This window comes from Schistocerca serialis, chromosome 8 (genome assembly GCF_023864345.2).
Source record: "Schistocerca serialis cubense isolate TAMUIC-IGC-003099 chromosome 8, iqSchSeri2.2, whole genome shotgun sequence".
NCBI lineage: Eukaryota > Metazoa > Arthropoda > Insecta > Orthoptera > Acrididae > Schistocerca > Schistocerca serialis.
Window position 1 is genome coordinate 278,920,320 of NC_064645.1, and position 26,622 is coordinate 278,946,941.

A 26,622-nucleotide genomic window follows, 5' to 3' on the forward strand; every position below is an offset into this window, starting at 1 on the left:
CGTACTACAGTTGTTGTGGTCTTCAGTCCCGAGACTGGTTTGATGCAGCTCTCCATGCTACTCTATCCTGCGCAAGCTGCTTCATCTCCCAGTGCGTACTGCAACCTACATCCTTCTGAATCTGCTTAGTGTATTCATGTCTTGGTCTCCCTCTACGATTTTTACCCTCCACACTGTCCTCCAATACCAAATTGGTGATCCCTTGATTCCTCAGAATATGTCCTACCAACCGATCCCTTCTTCTGGTGAAGTTGTGCCATAAACTCCTCTTCTCCCCAATTCTATTCAATACCCCCTCATTATTTATGTGATCTACCCATCTAATCTACAGCATTCTTCTGTAGCACCACATTTCGAAAGCTTCTATTCTCTTCTTGTCCAAACTATTTATCGTCCATGTTTCACTTCCATACATGGCTACACTCCATACAAATACTTTCAGAAACGACTTCCTGATACTCAAATCTATACTTGATGCTAACAAATTTCTCTTCTTCAGAAACGCTTTCCTTGCCATTGGCAGTCTACATTTTATATCCTCTCTATTTCGACCATCATCAGTTATTTTGCTCCACAAATAGCAAAACTCCTTTACTACTTTAAGTGTCATTTCCTAATCTAATTTCCTCAGCATCACCCGAATTAACTCGACTACATTCCATTATCCTCGATTTGCTTTTGTTGATGTTCATCTTATATGCTCCTTTCAAGACACTGTCCATTCCGTTCAACTGCTCTGCCAAGTCCTTTGCTGTCTATGACAGAATTACAATGTCATCTGCGAACCTCAAAGTTTTTATTTCTTCTCCATGGATTTTAATACCTACTCCAAATTTTTCTTTTGTTTCCTTTACTGCTTGCTCAATATACAGATTGAATACCATCGGGGAGAGGCTACAACCCTGTCTCACTCCCTTCCCAACCACTGCTTCCCTTTCATGTCCTTCGACTCTTATAACTGCCATCTGCTTTCTGTACAAATTGTAAATAGCCTTTCGCTCCCTGTATTTTACCCTTGCCATCTTCAGAATTTGAAAGAGAGTATTTCAGTCACCATTGTCAAAAGCTTTCTCTAAGTCCACAAATGCTAGAAACGTAGGTTTGCCTTTCCTTAATCTATTTTCTAAGATAAGTCGTAGGGTCAGTATTGCCTCACGTGCTCCAACATTTCTACGGAATCCAAACTGATCTTCCCCGAGGTCGGCTTCTACCAGTTTTTCCATTCGTCTGTAAAGAATTCGCGTTAGTATTTTGCAACTGTGACTTATTAAACTGATAGTTCGGTAATTTTCACACCTGTCAACACCTGCTTTCTTTGGGATTGGAATTATTATATTCTTCTTGAAGTCTGAGGGTATTTCGCCTGTCTCGTACATCTTGCTCACCAGACGATTTTCTCGAACGATGGCGCTAGATCTAGAAGGTGCCTGCATCTTCGATACAAGATACGCAACATGCAACGCCATCTTTGAGAAGACCTTGTCAACTTGTTGAATAAATACAACTAACTGAGGTTGCATTTATCTGTTGCGCTAAAAGGAGACGTTACTACCTGACTCAAGCTCGTAACAGTATTTTGCGAAATCGGGCAAAAATTGGATCTTGTCGGGATGTCGAGACAAGAAGGTCATAACGGTGACGCTTCCGATGTAACGGTATGGAAGAGAACCCTAGTTCTGTGGCAACAGTACACTCGGTTCACGCAGTTGTCGCCTACACAGCTCGTTCTTGTTCAATAGTGGAGTTGTAAGCTTCCGAATTTTGCCGATTTCTGACGACCGAGAGGCCTGGAATGAGATGTGACGATGGAGGAAGCTGGGAGAACCTACGGTAAGGGGATATGTAATTTATTTGCCCCTCCAGCCGGCACTGTTGCTTCCCCCAAGTGGTACGTTCTGCCGTGTAAATAAAAAAGAATTCAAGACTTAGCCTACAGTGGCTGACTTGATACTACACTGCACAAAACAATTAGAGAATCAGGTGAGATATCATACACAACAGACATATGATAACGTATTTTATAAATATATCTTCACAACTGTAATTTGTTTGTGATTCAGTACGATATTTTGCTGTCTCAACTCTTTACTTGAGGTTTACATGGCGTTTACGTAGAGTGAGGCACCATGGGGCTACTATAATAGTGAAACAGTCATTCTCGTTGCCCTCTAATATCGTGTGTGATCACCTCGGACGGCCAGCACAGCTGTACACGTGCGTGAAATGGACAGTAAGGGGTTATCAATCAGCTCTTGAGGGATATTTGGCTATTCTTCCATGAGTGCAATATCCACCTCTGCAACCGTTCTGGGAGGTGCTGGTCTGGCTGCAATGTGTTTGCCAAGTGCATCCCAGACATGCTCAATCGGTTTCAAGTCCAGTGAACAAGCTGGCTGCTCCATTCGTTCAATTCCTTCAGCTTCAAGCATGTTGACCACCAGTACAACTCTGTGGGGACGAGCCTTATCGCCCACCAGGAACCCATCTTCTATGACACCAGCGTAGGCACAACAAAAGGTCGAAAGATCTTGTCTCTATGCCTCTGAGCAGTCAAAGCCCCATTCTGAATGGCATAGAGGTCTGCACGAGCGCCAATACCGTCTCCTGCCCACACCATTCGTCCACCACCATGATATGGTGATGTTTCCTGCACATGTTTCACGTTCTCTCCAGGTGAGGGAACGGCGATTGTCCGGCTGAACACAAAGTCTTGACTCATCTGTGAAAAGCACCCGGTGCCCTGCGTTACGACTCCAATCCTGATGTTCCTCCGTCCAGCTTCTGGGGGTTAAACGGTGTCGTGGTTTTAATGGGACACACGCCATAGGCCTCTGTGCGTAGATGCCACATTCCCGAAGGCGATTTCGGAGTGTTTGTGGTGATATTGCGAGTCCCATTGCTGCCTAGAGGGAGTGCTGCAGCCAAGTTGCATTCGGTCTCCTGTCTCGACGCGCTGTTAACCGGAGATAACTGTCATCTCTTGCTGATTTTACCTGCGGACGACCTTAGCATTGCCTTCTTTTAACGGTTCCTGTTGTCTGAAAACGCGTCCAGGGTCTGGAAATTACACTTTGGGGCACTCCAATAGTTGCAGCCACCTCCCTGTGTGTCTGTCTCGCTTCCAACCGTCCTATGGCTCTCCACGCCATAACTTCGGGTAAGTCACGTTGTTGTTGCATTGCACTACCTGCTCGCTACACTATCTGAACCCAACGGTTTGTGTAATTCCGTTTGGTAGAGCAAACACAAGTCAACACCAACCCTCTCTGCAGCAACTTTCGGTTATTAGCACTATCTCAGTGATCGTAATGTTGTTGTCTCCACTCCTTAGAACCAGCAGAAAGACGTCGAACCGTTTTAGTTCACTCTGCAGATGACAATACTTCAGAATCTAAATATCTCAACTGATCCCCTAACTGTTTTGATCAGTGTACTACGCAAGTTGTTAGTCACTGTGTATGTTCATCGAAGCTGAAAGAAGTAAAAGCAGACTGTCAGATTTAGCTATTCCGACGACAGATTAGTACTTAGCAGCTAAACCTGATTTCAGTCACATAATCAACGAGTGTGCTTCGCCCAAAGCAAAGAAATGCAATGCGAAGGTATAATAAAAACACAATCCTTGGGAGCGAGAATTACGCGGCTAATAATTGTAGTCATTTTCCTTTTATTTCCCACAAAGAGTTCAAGCAATGTTTTTAATTTATGGGTTGGTCTCTATTAAAACCACCCTTACTAAAGCGATAGTCATAAACAATAAGATATAGATTTTGTTTTACTTTAAATTCCTGTAGAAAGTTTATGCAGTTTAAAATTTATTTACCGCAATCATCATCATCTGCATCAGGCCTTTTTGTGCGTTATGTTTCCTTCAAAGTTCGTCAAGCCATCTCTTCATTGGTCGTTCTAAAAATCATTTACTTCTTGGTTTATAAGCAGTTCATGTGTTCTTTCCATCTTAACTGATATTCTTGTATTATATCAATTATGTTTTGCATACTCAGTTCAGCTCATACGCCCTCATTTATGATTTTATCAATTATAGTAACGGGCGATTCAAAAAGACAGAACACATTTAATACAACTGTGCTGTTGTTTGTTTGTAGCACCATGGCGACTACATGGAGTTTGCGCGAACTATACTACTGACCATTAAAATTGCTACACCACGAAGATGACGTGCTACAGACGCGAAATTTAACCGACAGGAAGAAGATGCTGTGATATGCATATGATTAGCTTTTCTGGGCATTCACACAAGGTTGGCGCCGGTGGCGACACCTACAACGTGCTGAAATGAGGAAAGTTTCTAACCGATTTCTCATACACAAACAGCAGCTGACCGGCGTTGCCTGGTGAAACGTTGTTGTGATGCCTCGTGTAAGGAGGAGAAATGCGTAACATCACGTTTCTGACTTTAATAAAGGTCAGATTGTAGCCTATCGCGATTGCGGTTTATCGTATCGCGACATTGCTGCTCGCGTTAGTCGAGATCCAGTGACTGTTAGCAGAATATCGAATCGGTGCGTTCAGGAGAGTAATACGGAACGCCGTGCTGGATCCCCACGGCCTCGTATCACTAGCGGTCGAGATGACAGGCATCTTATCCGCATGGCTGTAACGGATCGTGCAGCCACGTCTCGATCCCTGAGTCAACAGATGGGGACGTTTGCAACACAACAACCATCTGCACGAACAGTTCGACGACTTTTGCAGCAGCATGGACTATCAGCCCGGAGACCATGGCTGCGGTTACCCTTGACGCTGCATCACAGACAGGAGCGCCTGGGATGGTGTATTCAACGACGGACCTGGGTGTACGAATGGCAAAAAGTCATTTTTTCGGATGAATCCAGGCTCTGTTTACAGCATCATGATGGTCGTATCCGTGCTTGGCGACATCATGATGACACGTGTATTCGTCATCGCTATACTGGCGTATCACCCGGCGTGATGGTATGGGGTGCCATTGGTTACACGTCTCGGTCACCTCTTGTTCGCAATAATGGCACTTTGAACAGTGGACGTTACATTTCAGATGTGTTACGACCCGTGGCTCTACCCTTAATTCGATCACTGCGAAACCCTACATTTCAGCAGGATAATGCACGACCGCATGTTGCAGGTCCTGTACGGGCCTTTCTGGATACAGAAAATCTTCGACTGTTGTCCTGGCCAGCACATTCTCCAGATCTCTCACCAATTGAAAACGTCTGGTCAATGGTGGCCGGGCAACTGGCTCGTCACAATACGCCAGTCACTACTCTTGATGAAGTGGTATCGTGTTGAAGCTGCATGGGGAGCTGTACCTGTACACGCCATCCAAGCTCTGTTTGACTCAATGCCCAGGCGTATCAAAGACGTTATTACGGCCAGAGGTGGTTGTTCTGGGTACTGATTTCTCAGGATCTATGCATCCAAATTGCGTGAAACTGTAAACACATGTCAGTTCTAGTATAATATATTTGTCCAATGAATACCCGTTTATCATCTGCATTTCTTCTTGGTGTAGCAATTTTAATGGCCAGTAGTGTATATCCACTGTCAAGTGCAACGTGCATTCAGCTGTCGATTCAGCAAGAAGCCGTCTCAGCAGATTTATGATTAGCATAGAAAATTCTTGGAAGTTGGTTGCACATGCAGTTTTCGATCACAGTGTTTATGGACCTTTCTTTTTTGCGGAGGAATCTGTTACAGGAACGTCACACTTGGACATCCAGCAAAATTGGTTGTTTCCTCATCTTCACGGAGATCCCAGTGATTCAACTTTTCTGCATGACGGCGCGCCACCTCAATTTCACCTTGAGATGCGGCATTATCTTAACATCACACCACACGACATCATCATCACCCTACAGCGTTGGTTTGGAAGTGGTGGACAAGAAGATATTGTTCACTGCTTTTGGCCTCCCAGGTCACCAGACCTCACACCTTGAAATTGTTTTTCTGTGAGGGTACAGAGTCTTTGTCCTATCTGTCATCTGCTCTTCAAGAACTGAGAAACAGAATTGTTGAACCAGTCGATTCAATAAACAGGGACCTGTTGATTCGTGTGTGGAATGAAATGAACTGCCGTTTCGATGTGTCTTGAGCAACGCGTGGCGCTCATGTTGAACGTATTTCTTGCGCTACTCTACATCTCGACTTTGGTCGGGCCTTCTCGTATTTGTTCGTTCGGCACAACTTTCTTCAGTGCGGCAGAATCGCGGTGTCAGTGTTGTTTATTCTTCGCTATTTACACGTGATATAAAGGAAATTCACAGGTCCAGTGGCTGTTTGCACAAGAAGGGGCAGACTATCGATCTACCGTCAGAAGCCTTTAATAATTAATGGGTATCACAGAAGAGCAGGATGAAACTTCTCAGTGTGCATTATGTAGTTTTGCTATGAACGCCATTTCAACAACATGCAGAAAAAAATCAAATATTTAATTAGTGTTGAAAGAACAAAAAATTACAATGATCGACAGACGATTTGTATAGGATTCATTGTTTTGTAAATCAGGAAGTACGTTGTGCTAAATTTGCAAGCATGAAGCGTGTGATGAAATTAGTGGTACGAATTGTAAACACTCTGAAGTCGCACACATTATTATACCGTCAACTGCAACAGTTTTTGACGGAATTGAACAAAGAGCGTGGAAAACGAAGCAGATGGAAAAAAGCAAGTAGATTTTATTATTTTAAAAGTAGTTCCATATCTATTAATCCATTTATCCCACTTTGAAACAAGCCAGTCAGTGCCTAGTTATTTCATTTTTTGCACAGTAGAGTTAGCTAGAAATAGAAGGAATAAATAAATATTTATTGTAACACTGGTTACCTAGAGTAGGTATTTTCAGATTAACAGCTATATTCCACGTGTTCTGTCTAGTGAAGGGTTTATTTCCACTCACTGTAATGTTTTCGTTCTTCTATTGAATGAACAGGTTTTTTTCGTGGTCATGTAAACACTGGATTTCAGTATATTACTTTCTTCTTCTTCTTCTTCTTCTTATTATTATTATTACGAATTCTATTGGTGTGGTGGTAACAATACTACTTTCCTGGTAAGTAGATCCATATGGTAGCTCTGAATCAGGGCTGTTCCGAGATGATCCTACGCTGCTGACATTACTGGCAAAGCTATACCCCCCATCCTTCCCCCTTTTCCTGTAACACTACGTTTCAGCAATTTTACCTAAGCTGATTTGGTAATTTTTATAATTTTGAACACAATTTAAATAAACATTAAACTTTATTTAAAATGTAACTTAAATGAACTATATTGATGAAAACTATTGCACACAAATTAAATGTATCATTGTAGTAAATTTAGGACACCAGCTCATGTGAGCTAAGATCTAAATTGATAAATATATCTAGAATAGGTTAATACATTTTAATATTTAGGGTGCAGTATTATATTTGGACCGGTTCCCGTCAGATCACCGAAGGTAAGTGCTGTTGGGTTGGGCTAGCATTTGGATGGGTGATCATGTGGGTCTGCCGAACGCTGTTGGCAAGCGGGGGTCCCTCAACTCTTGTAAGGGCAATTTAGAGCTACTTGACTGAGAAGTAGCGGTTCCGGCCACGAAAGCTGACAACGGCCGGGAGAACAGTGTGTTGACCACGTGCCCTCCGTATTAACATTCAGTGACGCCTGTCGGCGGATTATGACATGGCGGTCGGTCGGTTCCATTGGGCCTTCCGAGGCCTGTTCGGACGTAGGAGTATTACATTGGAACAAATAACGAAATTCAAAATAAGCTGGACCTATTCAACTACGAAGGTTATTCGGAAAGCTTAAGAGACTCTCACATGGACACTGAAAAGCTCATGTTCACCAACTCCCTGCATGTATTTGGTATTATCGCAGTGCACTATGTAGTGCACTGTGTACTGTGTCATTTCAAAATGTTTAAAACAATTGATCAGGCCACCAACTGTGAAATACAGTAAGTAATTCGGTTTTTGCCAGGAGTGAATGTTTCAGCAGCGGAAATTCATCAATAGGATGAGTGATAGCAAAGTGCGTAAGTGAGTGAGAGCTTTCAAGGACGAATGGGGAAGTGTCCGTGATGAACAGCGATAGGGCGACCATCAGTGATCTCGTGGTCTAGAAGTGAAAAACTTTAGGAAATATTTGTACCCCAATTCTGAAAAATACAACTTGTGGGAAATTGCGAATGAAGATATGAGTCCAATTGAACTGTGCCTCAGAACATTCCTGCAGCATGGATGAAGACTATGGTGCAGCATTTCTTCATCTTCAAGCTGCCTCTTGGCATTTCTTTTAGCACTTCTTGCTTCAAACTTGAACAGCGAATCTTTCAGCTTCATGCGCCTGTTATCTGTCACACGGAAGCAACTGATCTTCCACATTAGGGCCACATTTTATACCTAAATTTCTCAGGACTTCCAGAGTTCCTATTGCTCCATCACTGAAATATATCACTGCATCTAGTATACCAACTTTTAATGTATTTACTCGTACAGAAACATTCTTGGGTAATCTTTCCCATATGCAATGGCTGAAACTTTCATTTGTATTCTGAGTGCCCCCATAAAGACATTTACCAAGCAAAACTGGATCACTCAGGTCTCTAAAAATTGGTTTTATTTAATTCATAACAGGGTCAGAAGAGAATGCTTATGATGGTATATTTGACCATTTTATTTCCATTTTTGGTAATCACACCAAGAATCTGCTCCTTTAGGGGAAAGTCTGTGAACAGGATGGTCATCTGTGGACGACTTCTTGAAGTAGGTGGCCCATACAACTTTTCTCATTGCTGTAAAATCATTCAGAGGTGCAGTTCGTCTAATTGCCAGTCCATAATAACTCTGAAGAACGTCTATTTCAGTTTCTGTCGATCTGCCTCGGCCAGACAGAGGTTTGCCTTCAGATAGCAATTTTCCTTTCATTTCTCTTCATAGCTGCTTCAATCTACCACCCATCCTCTTTTGCACATGTCCACAACACTCCAGTTTTGTTACCAAGGTATCATCATAAAAATTGGAACTCATTAATTTTATTGAAAGCTTTAGAGTCGCCATCGCCTAGGTACTTCGCATATCTACATTATAAACGGGCACCGACCTCTGAAATATTTTTAGAGCTCCATCACACTCCATACCTCCACTGCAACCATCATAATTCTTAGAAAACTGATGTTCAATATGTCCTTCATAGCAGGTGTCGCAGTTTTTAGATAACTACTCAACATCAACAACATTTCCATTCTCCAGAGAAGTAGCACTTACAACACCACTCAAGGAACGATGTCCTCGACGTTGCCATGTCCCTTCAAGTGCAACAGCAATGTCCCTGGTTCCACTAATATTTACAGTTTCTCCTATTGCACGTTTCATAGATGCTTTAGACACAACCGTCAACGCACCTAAAAGTATTTTTATGTACTTGCTGAACCTACTGGGAGGAGAAGGAAGGTCCATCAAACCACAAAACGTTTGAGCAGCCTCTTTTCCTTTTCCTATTGCACGCATTGCATACACTAACTTCAAATTCAAAAAAATGGTTCAAATGGCTCTGAAGCCGGCCGAAGTGGCCGTGCGGTTAAAGGCGCTGCAGTCTGGAACCGCAAGACCGCTACGGTCGCAGGTTCGAATCCTGCCTCGGGCATGGATGTTTGTGATGTCCTTAGGTTAGTTAGGTTTAACTAGTTCTAAGTTCTAGGGGACTAATGACCTCAGCAGTTGAGTCCCATAGTGCTCAGAGCCATTTTTGAAATGGCTCTGAGCACTATGAGACTTAACATCTAAGGTCATCAGTCCCCTAGACTTAGAACTACTTAAACCTAACCAACCCAAGGACATCACACACATCCATGCCCGAGGCAGGACTCGAACCTGCGACCGCAGCAGTCGCGCGGTTCCGGACTGAAGCACCTAGAACCGCTCGGCCACCGCGGCCGGCACTTCAAATTCACATCATATGAATTGTGCACAATGTTCGAAGTCATTTTCGAGGTAGATTTATTGCAGGATATACACAGAATAACTAATTTTGATGCTAAACCCTTCCTGCTACTTTGATGTTCAGTTATTTCCACACAGCCTTCACGATCACATTGTTTACATTTCGCCACTTCCTTTATCAAAGAAGATAAGATGCCCACATCAACAACAACAAATCCCCTACAAACAGCGTAATTGTTAACACAAAAATTTGAATCACCAGGAGGCGTGCCATGTGGGAGTTTCTTCCCTGAAGTACTTATACATAGGTTACTTTCAACAGTATGGTTTGCTTTGTTTGTGTACTGGCTGCCACGGAATTTCCTTTTATTGAATTTCTTGATGCGTCGCATAGTTCATATTTATTGCACACTAAAGGATGTGTATTTCCACAAATATACGGGGCAAGAAGCATTCAGTAACACGTGAATAAACTGCTTCAGCGAAACAAAAGTAAATACTAGCAAAGATAATCATTTACAGACACTAGAAACCTGCACTGTTACCAACATATACAATGTATCATTTTTTTCTTTTCGAAATAATACTGGTTTTTGTAACAGAAATAGAGGGGGCATGGCGGCGTACATGAGTGTAACTTTAAAATTTGGTATATATATGTCATTTTTCATTTGAAACCCTATAATGTATATATCAATGTAATCAGGAAAGACTATAGAATTTAATAAAGCCATAAAAATTACGATTTTCCACCATTTATAAGTACCCTGTATCCTTAAGCTCACTGGCGTTAAAGAAAACAGGAATTTTGGAAATTGATTGTGGCGCTGAAAGAATTACAGGAATAGTTTTCTAAGGGCCTTAGGACACTGCCAGTCTTACATCTGTTCTTCAACTGTTTTCGAGCCAGTTTTCAGTTTCAGTCGAGAGCGCCTCTGTGGGTATGCAGATGGAACTTATCAATCTGCAAAGTAATTCCCATTTAAATGACAAGTTATTTTACGCTTAAACGAATCAGGAGTTCTACATTGTCTTCCTTGGGAAGTGCGTCCACATCTCCATAATAAGGTTGAAAACGTGATACAATGTTTCCATCAACATATGTGAGTAAAAGGATCGTTTCGATTGTGGCAGTAAATAAATCGAGGTTACGTGGCGACATAAAGAGACGAAAATCTGCGAAATTGTCTGCGTCTATCCATATGTCACAAGCTAGAACCAGATGTAAATTATGTCTTCAGTGCGCCAAAACTAATTAAACCATAATGAAATATGTTTTGTTTGTGATCTATGTTGCTGAGAAATATGATGTAAGGCGCATGCAAAAGATTCATTGTTGCTTGTGTGACTGCATTGCCGTGTTCAGCGTTTCCCCCTCTCTTTCTCCTCTTTGCAGTCAGACAGTTGGAACAGTAATGGTGGAAGTGTGCCTTTGGGAGACAGGGAATTGCATACGCTCAACAGTTCCACATCTGTGCAAAATCCTTGGCCGTCCCTCTTGTAGAGCTTCAGTGGAGTATCTCTGTGGAGTTACTTTCCCAAAGTTTTGTGTACTGTTCCACAGAAATACGAGTAGTTGAGTATGCCACACTTATTTTGTATTTCAGTACTTGCCAATATGTAATACTGCGTTCTAATTATTTAACTATATTAACTTGCTGTATGGTCTGTTTATGAGTTTAGATCTTAACTCACATGGGCTGCTGTCCTAAATGTATTACAATGTTACATTTAATTTGTTGTAAGCAATATTTTTTCCAATAGAATTCACAAGTCATGTTTCAAACATAGCTTAAAGTTTATTTAACCTATTCACAAAGTTATAAATTTTACGAAACCTGCATAGGTAAAATCGCAGAAAGATAGTTTTAGTAGTAAAGGGTGGGAGGGGCCGCAGCTTTGGCAGTTATGCCAGCGGCGCAGGACCTCGGACGGCCTTGCTTCCGATCTATTATAGAGATCTACATATCAGGAAAGATTTACAACATAGTAGTAGCATTGTTACCATTACATCAAAAAACACTTGTAACAATAATAAAGTAAGATGCTGAAACGTATAATTTACATGTTGTTGTTGTTGTGGTCTTAAGTCCTGAGACTGGTTTGATGCAGCTCTCCATGCTACTCTATCCTGTGCAAGCTTCTTCATCTCCCAGTACCTACTGAAGCCTACATCCTTCTGAATCTGCTTAGTGTATTCATCTCTCGGTCTCCCTCTACGATTTTTACCCTCCACGCTGCCCTCCAATACTAAATTGGTGATCCCTCGATGTCTCAGAACATGTCCTACCAACCGATCCCTTCTTCTAGTCAAGTTGTGCCACAAACTCCTCTTCTCCCCAATTCTATTCAGTACCTCCTCAATATTTATGTGATCTACCCATCTAATCTTCAGCATTCTTCTGTAGCACCACATTTCGAAAGCTTCTATTCTCTTCTTGTCTAAACTATTTATCGTCCACGTTTCACTTCCATACATGGCTACACTCCATACAAATACTTTCAGAAACGACTTCTTGACATTTAAATCAATACTCGATGTTTACAAATTTTTCTTCTTCAGAAACGCTTTCCTTGCCGTTGCCAGCCTACATTTTATATCCTCTCTACTTCGACCATCGTCAGTTATTTTGCTCCACAAATAGCAAAACTCCTTTACTACTTTAAGTGTCTCATTTCCTAATCTAATTCCCTCACCATCACCCGACTTAATTCGACTACATTCCATTATCCTCGTTTTGCTTTTGTTGATGTTCATCTTATACCCTCCTTTCAAGACACTGTCCATTCTGTTCATCTGCTCTTCCAAGTCCTTTGCTGTCTCTGATAGAATTACAATGTCATCGGCGAACCTCAAAGTTTTTATTTCTTCCCCATGGATTTTAATTCCTACTCCAAATTTTTCATTTGTTTCCTTTATTGCTTGCTCAATATACAGATTGAATAACATCGGGGAGAGGCTACAACCCTGTCTTACTCCCTTCCCAACCACTGCTTCCCTTTCATGTCCCACGACTCTTACAACTGCCATCTGCTTTCTGTACAAATTGTAAATAGCCTTTCGCTCCCTGTATTTTACCCTTGCCACCTTCAGAATTTGAAAGAGAGTATTTCAGTCAACATTGTCAAAAGCTTTCTCTAAGTCTACAAATGCTAGAAACGTAGGTTTGCCTTTTCTTAATCTTTCTTCTAAGATAAGAAATAGGGTCAGTATTGCCTCACGTGCTCCAACGTTTCTACGGAATCCAAACTGATCTTCCCCGAGGTCGGCTTCTATCAGTTTTTCCATTCGTCTGTAAAGAATTCGCGTTAGTACTTTGCAGCCGTGACTTATTAAACTGATAGTTCGGTAATTTTCAGATCTGTCAACACATGCTTTCTTTGGGATTGAAATTATTATATTCCTCTTGAAGTCTGAGGGTATTTCCCCAGTCTCATACATCTTGCTATAATTTACATACCTATGAAAAGAAAAAAAACTTGTTGTTCTAGTAGATTCTATTGAGTAGAAGAACGAAACCGGCATTATCTGTGGAAATTAAACCTTTAGTAAACAGATCACATGGAGTGTTGGTTTTATTTTAAAACTACCCAATGAAGAGATAATCAGTATTACAGTAAATATTTATTCCAGTTATTCCAAGCTATCTCAACTGTGTATTTTAAATGAAGAAACTACAGATATCAGAATTTTTTTTAGCGATTCAGGTGAGATGATCTTTTTAATAACCATACACGCCAGGTTTGCTGTTACTGGCAATCATCATCATCATCATCATCTTGTACAGTTTCCAGTCCCAGGCTGGGTCTGTTTTGAGCACAAGCCTCACCATCTAGCCCTGTTTTCCCACCATCTTTTCTGTTCATTCTAGTCCAGTCTTCGCCTCTTTTCTAAACACACTCCTCCACATCTTTCAATTATCTATCCCTTGGTCTTCCTCTTGGTCGCTTCCTTCTCGTATGTACTTGGGAATCCTCTTTTTCTCCATTCTCTTTAAGTGCCCGTACCCTGTTAGCCTTGACGTTTACAAGCTGCTCTGCAGGGTTCTTCTTTTACCATTTCCCTTTCATTCCTTATCCTCTCTCTCCATGGTATTCCTAACCTACTTCTGAGGAACTTCATTTCACATGCCTGTAATCTGCTTACATCTCTTTCCTCAATTACATTCAGATGCATAAGTCAGTATTGGGATATAGCAGCTTCTATATATTAAAAAATGGTTCAAATGGCTCAGAGTACTATGGGACTTAACATCTGAGGTCATCAGTCCCCTAGAACTTAGAACTACTTAAACCTAACTAACCTAAGGACATCACACACATCCATGCCCGAGGCAGGATTCGAACCTGCGACCGTAGCAGTCGCGCGGTTCCGGACTGAAGCGCCTAGAACCGCTCGGCCACCGCGGCCGGCTTATTGTTAGGAATATATCGTAAAAATTAGATCAATTTCCTGTGTGTAAACGTCTTGGAATATGCGTTTCGGTTTTGTCACCCGAAAGGCATTTTTTTGAGTGTTTCTCGATAACGGGTAGATTTGAGAAAAGGGAAAGATGGCACTTCTGGATAAATGCCTAAAGAAAATAGCTTTGAAATTTGAGAAATTTCCTGCTGTTATTTATTATTTAGAGTTCGCCTCGTACCAGATTTGATGTGCTTATTTTACTTGTAGAAGTAAGGCTGTTCAAATGTTCGTGAATTCATAAGGGATCAAACTGCTAAGGTCATCGGTCCCTAACTTACAAACTGTTGTGGACTGGCAAGACAGCCAATCCACAATGCCGGGTAGCCGAAAGGCACGCGTTTAAGCTCACGCAGGATGGCGTGAGGTCTGGAACAGGTCAGGGATATGAGACTAGCAAAAATAGTACGTATCTGTTGGAATACTTAACTTTAATCCATAATTGGTGAACATCGGTCGGACGGTACATGCATCACAAGATAAATAGCAAATGATAATGGCGCCTTGCTAGGTCGTAGCAAATGACGTAGCTGAAGGCTATGCTAACTATCGTCTCTGCAAATGAGAGCGTAATTTGTCAGTGAACCATCGCTAGCAAAGTCGGCTGTACAACTGGGGCGAGTGCTAGGACGTCTCTCTTGACCTGCCGTGTGGCGGCGCTCGGTCTGCAATCACTGATAGTGGCGACACGCGGGTCCGACGTATACTACCGGACCGCGGGCGATTTAAAGGCTACCACCTAGCAAGTGTGGTGTCTGGCGGTGACACCACACAAACTACTTACAAAAACTTATGCTACGAACACTACACACACCCATGCCTGAGGGAGGACTCGAACTTCCGGCGGGAGTGGCCGCGCAATCCGTGACATGGTGCCTCTAACCGTGCGGCTGTTAAGGCTGTCCCATGCGCACCGATGTGGGATTCAGATGGGTGATTTAAAGATTTTCCTACTGACGTGACCAGCGACGTACCAGAAAAGCGGAATGATACATTGTAGTCGGTGGAGAAATTAGTTTCATGGAACTGACGCGAGTTATATTGGCCTATTCTGTTTCATGTATCGCCAGCGTTTGTAACTATGAAAGTAATGAATCCAGTTTTGGCGAAAGTCGGATACATGTATTTTCTACAAATTTTGGGGGCTCCGCCGCGATCAGCTGAACGAGTGACGACACAGTTTTGGCCGTCTAATCTACGACACTTAAGGACAATCTTTTCTGAGCGCGACAACTTTTAACTATGTGAGATTGCGTGGGTTTTGGATCTACGACGTTGATAGACATTTTTAATGATGATTGGCAGTACCGACAGCAAAACGATGCAGGGAGAAATTCTGAACATATTGGCGAAAGGAGAAATATCTGACGAAACCGGAACAACTTAAAGCGTGGGAAGCCGAGTTGACACTCTCAACGACAAGGTTAGCTACTGATATGCGCTACTTTTGAGTCGTGTTATAGAGTCGTTTGGGATACTTTGAAACGTTGAGAAAAGTGAAACGAGTTGATAACGTATCCAGAAATGACAATGAAACCGACATCGACAAAGTAAGTGAAAATATAACTTCTGCATCGATTGTTTGCATTAATGTAATGTTTTGCAGGTACTTTCAGTAGTACAAGTGGATACTGTCTTCAAATTGTGTTGTGAATAAGTCGCTAGTAAAGAAGTAATAAATTTAAAAAAAAATTCTGTGTGTGTGTGTGTGTGTGTGTGTGTGTGTGTGTGTGTGTGTGTGTGTGTGTGTGAAAGAGGGGAGGGGGGGGGGATGCTGTAAGCGAGACAAAGTTTCGTAAAGATTTGAAATTATGAGTAAAGTTTGTTGGAATTTGCTAAAGGTTGTCATCCTAAAATCAAGGATGAAAGAAGTCCGGGGATTTGCGCGCATACAGTTACGCAGCCTCAAGACAATTTCACAGTTTCTAACTGTAATATTTGTCTTATTGTGTTAAACTCATAACATAGATTATGCCGCTTAATGAGTAAGTTACAACAGCATATTAAATTCGGTCAATAATCACGCCAAATATCGAAAACTAAATTCTTTTTGTTTTTAGGAAACCTGCAGCTGATACCGGAGTCTGGGATAATCGCTTACTAATACGGATCTGCAATATACATAGTGGGACAAAAAATGAAATGACTACTGAAATTTGTTATTATTTATTGAACAAAGAAAAACTTACGATGACAATTAACGTCAAAAAAGAATGTTAAGAGGAGGCTGAAGTCTAGATCGGGTCCCGCGTCAGTCACGGCGGGGTTTCTCTACAGCTCATAGGCTGGCAACGCTCCAGGATAGAAGTAATGCTGACGAAGAATTAGAGGATGCAATCCACATGGATAGCAATAAAACGAATTTGAAAGCAATATTTTATCTGCCGATTCTAAAACTAACCTCAAAAAATTTTGGTCTTAAGCAAAATCTATGAACGCAACAAATAATTCAATACCTTCTCTTGCTGACAGTAGGGGTAAGGTAACTGATGATGATAAACAGAAGGCCGAAATTCTAAACCTAGCTTTCAAAAACTCGTTTACGATAGAGGACTGCAGCACCATTCCCCCTTTCAATTGTCGAACAAACGAAAGGATGGCTGACAAAGTGTTTAGTGTATCTGGGATTGTAAAGCAGTTAAGATCCTTCGACGCCAGAAAGGCATCTGGCCCAGACGGTATACCCGTAAGATTTTGTATTGACTACGCTATAAATATAGCACCATTCTTATCCGTCATCTACCAGAGATCATTGGAACGGCGGGAAGTTCCACGGGACTGGAAGAAGGCCCAGGTCATAACAATCTATAAAAAGGGTAGAAAATCGGATGCACATAATTACCGGCCAATTTCACTGACACCGATTTGTTGTAGAATCATGGAACATATTTTGTGTTCAGACATAATGACCTTTCTAGGCTCTGAGAAGCTCATCTTTAGAAACGAGCACAGTTTTAGGAAACAGTGGTCATGCGCATGAGATACAACAGGCTCTAGATACCGGCTCCCAGGCTGATGCCATATTTCTCGACTTTAGAAAGGCGTTCGACTCAGTTCCGCACTGGCGCTTGCTACAAAAAGTGCGCGCTTACGGTCTATCCAGTGACATATGCGGTTGGATAGAAAGTTTTCTAACAGACAGGGAGCAGTATGTCGTCCTCAACGGGGTAACTTCAACAGAAACAAGAATAACTTCAGGTGTGCCCCAGGGCAGTGTAATAGGTCCTCTGCTTTTTACGATTTACATAAACGATCTGGTTGATGGTATTGACAGCGGCCTTAGACTGTTTGCCGATGATGCTGTAGTCTACAGGAAAGTAGTATCACACGAAAGTTGTGAACAAATCAATGAGGATTTACAGAAAATTAATGCGTGGTGTAATGACTGGTAATTATCTCTCAATATGAGTAAGTGTAACCTACTGCGTATAACAAGGTGAAAATCCCCATTACTGAACGAGAACAAAATAAATTCCCAGTCTTTGTATCTGGGTGTGACTATTCGAAATGATCTCAAATGGAATGATAAGATTACACAAGTAACGGGTAAAGCGAACTCTAGATTGCGGTTTATTGGTAGATTCCTGAAGCGATGCAGTCCTTCAACGAAGGAAATAGCTTACATTACGTTAGTTCGTCCAGTCTTAGAGTATTGTTCATCTGTCTGGGACCCTTACCAGTTGGGTCGGATTCAAGAAATTGAGAAGGTCCAAAGAAGAGCGGCAAGATTCGTGACTGGTACATTTAGCCATCACGAGAGCGTTACAGATCTCATAGAAAGTTTGAAGTGGGACACACTTGCAGATAGACGACGTGCTAAACAGAAGGGGCTGCTTGCTAAATTCCGAAATCCAATCTTCACCGAGGATGTAGAGCATATATTATTACCACCAACTTTCAAATCGCGTAATGATCATCATTCAAAGACAAGGGAAATAAGAGCTCATACTGAGGCGCGTTCAGACAGTCGTTTTTCCCTGGTGGAACAGAGGGGGGGGGGGGGGGGGGAATATGATTTTGACGCGAATTGTGCCCTCCGCCACGCACCACTTGGTGGCTAGTGAGTACACATGTAGATGTAGATGCAGAAAAGAATGAGTTTACTGGAGAATATTCCGATTCTGAAACAGACTATAAAAAGTTCTCACCACATTCACAGGATCAAATGTAAATTTTCTATATCATTTCGTAACGGTTGTTCTTAAATCATCTGGCAGCAATGACGAATACCCAATTAATAAGCGAATACTCGTGATCATTTCGTGCTCCACAGTTGAATACTGTTAATGTTAACAAAAACCGCCACAGGTGTATTGCAGGAAGAGGTGTTTCTATTATCTTCAGGTGACCTGACCAAACGTTCTCCAACGGTCTTGGTAACGAAACTAATTCTCGCAAAGTGTCGGTAATGTGCCGGGTTTAGCACTCAAAAATGTCTAGAACAACCATTTATAACACACGCCGAAGAGATAGCGCAACCACAACTATCTGATGATCTACATGCAAGGAACATGATAAGCTGTGCTATACCGGGCTCAGAGAAAAGGTGATTTCCCGGCAAGTAAACTTACAGTAACACACTTACTTGTTAAGTTTGCATGCGTATCGGCATCAAGGCTCAGAAGTCTTCGTGGGATTTGTCGGTCCTCTCTATTGTCACTTGCGTTTCACCGAACTAGTTCAGTGTGTTAACTGCAAGTTGGTTAATGGGTTTGCGGGTGAGGGCCAGTGAGAGGTGCAGAAGCCCTCTCTGCCTCCCGCACTGTAGACACCTGTGGTTCATGCTTCCGCGAAAGCAGAAGTAGCGCACAGAGGTAAAGATCGCCTACACGTTCTTCGCAATCAATACAGAAGTTATCTTGCGTATTTACATGTGTAATAAATATCATATCTGCAACTGTTATGTAATGTTAACAACAGCAGTACAACATAGCAGTCAACAATTGATTACCTCCCACAATACTGTCAGCTACGTAATGTTGGTTGCAGCCGGAAACAAAAGACTACCGGTTGAAGTCTTCCGACATCTCGACGGTTCAATCCCACGTCCAGCCACCCTGATTTAGGTTTCCCGTGATTTCAGTAAATTGCTCCAGGCAAATGCCGGGATGGTTCCGTCGAAAGGGCACGGCCTACCTCCTTCCCCGTCCTTCCGTAATCCGATGAGACTGATGACCTCGCTGTTTGGTCTCTTCCCCCAAACAACTCAATTCCCTCTTACGACATCCACCGAAATCTACCGTTTCAGGTTGATCAAGAAACTTGAGGTTGACGTATTCCTATATTGCTGTTCCATAACGCCCCTCTGGGAGTTGAAAAAGGTATGCGTAAAGAAGTTTTGAAAGATTTTGCCGTATCACTGCTTGCGATTTGTCTGGCTCCTCCAATACTGGTTTGACAGATGCATTAAAAAATGTTGGTGGTTGTGAGTATGTAATACATGAAATGTTCGGTATCCAAACGCAGGTATTTTTATAGGCTGTTGGAATAAAAAGAATGTTGTTCGGCATCTGAACCCTGAGCCTCCCCAGCCACACAGACGGAAGTAGAAGTGAGGGCGTCTAATGGCGCTGCCCAATAACAAGTGCATCCAGAGATGTTCCTTGTGAAATACCATAGCTAAGCAGACTACACAAAAAAAGTATCATCTCTAGGACACAGCACGCAAATACTGTGTGTCACTGGCGCTGCCCAATAACAAGTGCATCCAGAGATGTTCCTTGTGAAATACCACAGCTAAGCAGACTACACAAAAAAGTATCATCTCTAGGACACAGCATGCAAATACTGTGTGTCACTTTCCCTAGACATGGTGAAGTCTCGTTTCGGTAAGGAAAGGAGTCCACAAGTTTTTTCAAGTGTGCTATATCTAGCAGAAGCCACTCAACGATGACCAAATCCTGTAGAGCTAAACAACTTTCGGGAATAACGACTAGCATCATTCGCTGTTCCAAACAGTCCCTGCATTTTCTGTACGATTAAGAGTGGATGAGTCCGCAGCTCGTGGTCTCGCGGTCGCGTTCTCGCTTCCCGAGCACAGCGTCCCGGGTTCGATTCCCGGCGGGGTCAGGGATTTTCACCTGCCTCGAGATGACTGGGTGTTTGTGTAGTCCTCATCATTTCATCATCATTAATGAAAGTGGCGAGACTGGACTGAGCAAAGGTTGGGAATTTGTATGGGCGCTGATAACCGCGCGTTGAGCGCCCCACAAACCAAACATCATCATCATCATAAGAGTGGATAATTTAGCATGTCAGTCAAGATGCTTTAGGGTACCTAAGTGTTTGTTAAACCAGGAACATACGCGTTTAGCCTTCTGAACAAGGCTGTTGTCATCGTGGAAGACAGGATTGTCCACAGAATACTCATCAGGAAGGTATAGAAGAAACGACAATATTTGGTCAAAGAAAACTCTGAAATAAAATTCCTCATTCGCGTTCATGACACTAACCTAAATTCATGGTACGAAAAACTCTCTCGCACAACATCACAGGGATCAAGTGAACTTTACGATACTGGGTTTTGTTATTGTGATGGCGGTTTTTAGTATCGCTGTCTTCATTTGAGCTGTATAGGTTCAGTGAAATTTGTGATACCAGGTTTTAAGGTGTGTGTGTAAACGTGTGTGTGAGTGTGTGTGTGTGTGTGTGTATGTGTATGTGTGTGTGTGTGTGTGTGAAAGAGAGAGAGAGAGAGAGAGAGAGAGAGAGAGAGAGAGAGAGAGTTATATAGGTCAAATGAAATATTGGATTCTGGTTGAGTATTTTCTTTGTCCAGTTTATTCTCAAGGGTTTCGTGTTATTTTTCGGTTTTGTTTATTTTGGAATGCTGACGATATTCTTATTTTTGTATATTTAGCTTCTCCCAGCTCCAAACCCCCTACTTCCTGCGGTCGTCTTATTAAATTCATTTTATTGCTGGGTTGAAATATTTTAGTAGTTTATTACTTGGTTCGCGGGTTTATTTAGCGACGTTATGGCCGCCATATTGTATGTGATGGAAGTAGGGGTGTCCACCATCTTGATGACGTCAGAGTTCAAAGCAGACTCGTGGAATCGGAGTTCTGGTTCTCCAGTTCTGTGGTTCTGCAGCCTGAATTGCACTCTGTACACCTCATTGGGCCATCAGTACACTCGATGTGCTTTGCATAATTTGATGAAATCACGAATAGTTGGAAGGCAATAGATTCCACTCAGCTACTGTACTAGTTTCTGTGTTGTTTGGACCATTGACGACATGTAGCTTTCTATGCCACGATGCTCTTTTGTCAGGCACCTCACTCCAGGTCCCACTGCATAGGGAAATCATAGGTGGAAACATAAGTTACAATGTAAGTTTGTGTCACACCTGTAATCATGGTCAAATAGCCTAAAGGTTAAGGTGACTGCTTGAGATAAGTGAGAAGTCTGGGTTCAAGTCTCAATTCAGAACAAATTTTCTATTATCACTATAGGCTTATGTTTTAAGTAATGTTTGCACTTGCATTTCATGGAATATTGTAGTATCTACTGACTGCAAAATAGGAGTAACAAGGGCTTACACAGAGCCACACACTGGTAGCCAGTTTGGGTAAAATGACACTGGTATACTATTTACTTTCTGCCACACACTGCATGGTGTCTTGTGGAGTACAGCTACAGATGTTGCTTTTGTTTGGAACCCAAGGAAAATCTAGAGTCAGAGAAAACACTGTATTATTTGTATCAAGATGGTGTAACTGTGTGGACAACACAACAACTTACACCTGATAGAGACTGGCTATGTGAAAATGGTCCAACTGCATAAATAGGTTATAATAAAAGACCAATTTCCCAAAAAGCAATTTTAATAATTGTTGTGAGACTCATTCCACGTCGGTATAATGTCCTCAGTTCTCTTGTCACAGAAGTACATTCGTATCTGCTTTTAGGCCATCAAAAGAGTTAATGGCAAACAGTCAAGCGCTAAGTTGTAAAGTAGATTTCAAAATAGATCTTTATGAATCTTTGAAATGACCGCTTATCATTTTTCAAACTTAATGGGAAAATACTATGAAGAAGACAACATAAGTCAGAAACGTGTAATCATTTTCTGACTTCATTATCCACTATAAATATACCTCAATATAAGATTTTTCCAGAAATTGCTTTTCAAATTTTAGACTTTGTGACTGACACTCTCTGCTTAAATTGAGAGAAAATACAATTTTAGCCAGAGACATTTGTTCTTTGTAACATGCACTAAAGTCATTCATATGTACTAATTTAGTGCTAACCCCTTACTCTACTCGCTCCTCATTTGAGATTTTTTTGTTGTGAAACATCTTAGTCATCACATGTTATATTCATCACTAATTTTGTCTTACGCCTAGGACATATAATTACTCAGCACTAGATTTCAAAGTACTGGAAAGGAATACCCCATCTAAAATACTAGCAAAGTAACACAATGCTGCCTCATTTCGAAGGTTTTCACGACATAATTTATAGAAGAAATATTTCGAGGTTTCTAGTGGAGTTAGCTGTTCCATTATTCTGCCCAATAATTCAACAACTGGATTGCGCAAAAATGGTAAGATCACAGTTTCTAGAAGACAATGTAACAAATCAGAATTTAATTAATCTATAACAATGTTTACAGTCATGCAAATAATTTCTATATAACATAATATAATATAATTTTAACGAACTCAGTATCTATTTAAGAAACAAGAAGTCTCACCGTGAACATCCAAATGGAACCATGTGCCATTCCTGGGCTGATTAGGTGGTCTGTTCAGAAAGACCACTTTACACTCATACCAGCCCTGGTCTGACTCACGGATGTTGGTCAGGTTGAGGGAAGCAAGCCCGTAGGGCGAGTCCGGTGAGACGCGTGACACGCGACCCTCATAACCTTCACCACTGTGGGTCGGATAGCTGTCGTACCAGATGTAGATGGGGATCTCCTGACCCTGTCAGCCGCAAATATGCAGCGGCACAACATACGTATCAAGGCCAACAATGCAGCACTCGACAAATCACCATTCTGTGAAACTCTTTTACATATGAGTTGAGCTCAGCATCATTCATGTTGCCAACAATTAACAGATACTAAAATGCTCAAAAATAATTTTTAAGTAAAATATGTAAAATAATTAGAATACAGTGTTCTAAATATAATGCAAATAAAGTTGGAATTAATACCAGAAGAAATTGGGAGAAAAAATGGACATCATCTGCATGAGAGTAGACTGTGGATTGTTGTGCACAGGAGGTGTGTACTGTATATGGGATACCAGAGCCAGAAATTACTGGAAGATATGAGAAAGCGAAAATATTTCTGTAATATTCAGTCTTCTACACATGTCTCAGAACCATTTGGAGGATCTCTCAGAATGTTAATAGTGTATTTGCATGTATCTGTGTTACATGGTTTTAAGCACTTTTGATATACGTTAATTACTTGGTGATAGGAACTCATACAGGCCCTATTTATTACGATGTTAAGGCAAAAATTATTATTGGCATTTGAATAATATCTATGTCAATGTCACTGGATGCTGAGCTCAACATCATTTGTTACATTTATAGTTACTACTTTAATCTACAATATGGTATACTGATACCTCAATTAACATGCATTTTACAATATTCCATAAATCTCACCATTCCATTTACTTAGATACATAGGAATAGTATTCAGAAATAAGGAGTTAAAAGGAAAATACCTCAAGGAAAGGATGAAATGGATGTACTGCAATCATGTTATTTAATTTCAGGAGCTGTGTACATGCTCCCTGAAGTTGTTTGTGTTCAAATCTACTATATTTGAATACCAATGACTCTCACTGTTGATTAATTGTGCAGTCTGGTCAATTGTGTTACAATACTGACACTGCACTTTGTCAAAGGCTATGCTATCCATGTAAAATCATGCATTTAAACTGTGTTAAAAATTATTCAGTTAAATACCAAAACATCTTTCACAGATTTGTGGTAGCTGAACTTGTACCACCTTCTACTGCTTTTATTTTACTGCACTTGAATGTGTTTGTACTGCAGTACATATATATTTGTTTTACATGACTCATTAAAAAAGTCAAGAAAAACACCACGTAACTGCTATTAATTGTAACCATTTTTTATACTAAAAGCTTATAGTTTTATGAATGATCAGACAGGCAGTGACACGTTCTGGAGTCTTCTGCATTTATTTATTTTGTGTAGATGTAAAGAAACATTCTCTCATTATTTCAAGATATGCAGGAAGAAGCTGTACTGAAAGAATGTTTCATCTTGTGTAAACTGAAATTATGAGATGCTTTGGTACGAGCAGACATCTCTTGGAACTCCCACATGCTGTCCACTTAGAAAACATTTAAAAAATATAAGTACAGAATTTTCTAGAGGTGCTCACTTTAAAGCAAAGACATTAAGGGCCGTCACACATAGGGGCTCATGCCATCAGGAACATTCAGTATCTATTGATATTAAAGTTTGTTAAATTATCAGTTCAGATTGGCTTACAATTAATATTATCAAAAAGCTATTTCTAACAACTACAGCAATATGATTAGAAAAAAAGTGGAAATATGAATAGGATATTACCAGCTGCGAATCCAGAACACACTCAATTACTTTATTTGATAGCGAAAAAAAATATTTGGAGATAAATGAGCCAAGAAATGATGATGTACAAAAAAATCATAAAAATGATATGTAAAAATTATGATAATACTGATAAGTGTTGGCATTAAATAGAAAACAATGCAAGCTTTTCTTCCAGACAACAGTGTATCAATAAGAGTTTGCATTTGATATCTTTGTTACTGTAATTATGAAAAAAAATTTCCAATCAGTATTGGGCACTGCCCAAAACAATTTGTAAAATTTTTTGTGGGGAGCATGGGGGCCATGTAAGTAGGCTGTTTAGGTTTTGATGTTGGTAACACCACGTAGTGCTCTGTATGTAAATCGCAGACTGTGCTGTGTGCAGTCTGTGGCTGGTTGGACTCATTCTTAGAATATTCGCTAGTGTAATGTTGTGCAGTTGGATGTGAACACCGCATAGTGTTGTGCAGTTGGAGGTGAGCCGTCAGCAGTGGTGGATGTGGGGAGAGAGACGACTGAGTGTTGAGTGGACGATCTGGACGTGTGTCCATCAGAATAAGGTGGATGTCACAAAATTATATATATATCTGAATATAATAGAGGGAAACATTCCACGTGGGAAAAATATATCTAAAAACAAAGATGATGAGACTTACCAAACAAAAGCGCTGGCAGGTCGATAGACACACAAACATACACACAAAATTCAAGCTTTCGCAACAAACGGTTGCTTCATCAGGAAAGAGGGAAGGAGAGGAAAAGACGAAAGGATGTGGGTTTTAAGGGAGAGGGTAAGGAGTCATTCCAATCCCAGGAGCGGAAAGACTTACCTTGTTGTTTTGGTCATCAGCCTACTGACTGGTTTGACGCGGCCCGCCACAAATTCCTTTCCTGTGCTAACCTCTTCATCTCAGAGTAGCACTTGCAACCTACGTCCTCAATTATTTGCTTGACATATTCCAATCTCTGTCTTCCTCTACAGTTTTTGCCCTCTACAGTTCCCTCTAGTACCATGGAAGTCATTCCCTCATGTCTTAGCAGATGTCCTATCATCCTGCCCCTTCTCCTTATCAGTGTTTTCCACATATTCCTTTCCTCTCCGATTCTGCGTAGAACCTCCTCATTCCTTACCTTATCAGTCCACCTAATTTTCAACATTCGTCTATAGCACCACATCTCAAATGCTTCTATTCTCTTCTGTTCCGGTTTCCCACAGTCCATGTTTCACTACCATACAATGCTGTACTCCAGACGTACATCCTCAGAAATGTCTTCCTCAAATTAAGGCCGGTATTTGATATTAGTAGACTTCTCTTGGCCAGAAATGCCTTTTTTGCCATAGCGAGTCTGCTTTTGATGTCCTCCTTGCTCCGTCCGTCATTGGTTATTTTACTGCCTAGGTAGCAGAATTCCTTAACTTCATTGACTTCGTGACCATCAATCCTGATGTTAAGTTTCTCGCTGTTCTCATTTCTACTACTTCTCATTAGCTTCGTCTTTCTCCGATTTACTCTCAAACTATACTGTGTACTCATTAGACTGTTCATTCCGTTCAGCATATCATTTAATTCTTCTTCACTTTCACTCAGGATAGCAGTGTCATCAGCGAACCGTATCATTGATATACTTTCACCTTGTATTTTAATTCCACTCCTGAACCTTCCTTTT

General features: G+C 41.2%; 1 protein-coding gene across 3 annotated transcripts in view; it reads right to left on the reverse strand.

The window, feature by feature from the left end:
- LOC126416243 (protein turtle-like) overlaps positions 1-26,622 on the reverse strand; it is a 263,351-nt gene that overhangs the window by 151,911 nt on the left and 84,818 nt on the right. For all 3 annotated transcript variants that reach the window (XM_050083857.1, XM_050083859.1, XM_050083858.1), the window contains exon 3: positions 23,084-23,315. In XM_050083857.1, the coding sequence (XP_049939814.1) occupies positions 23,084-23,315 (232 nt within the window). The remainder of the gene's footprint in view (positions 1-23,083; positions 23,316-26,622) is intronic.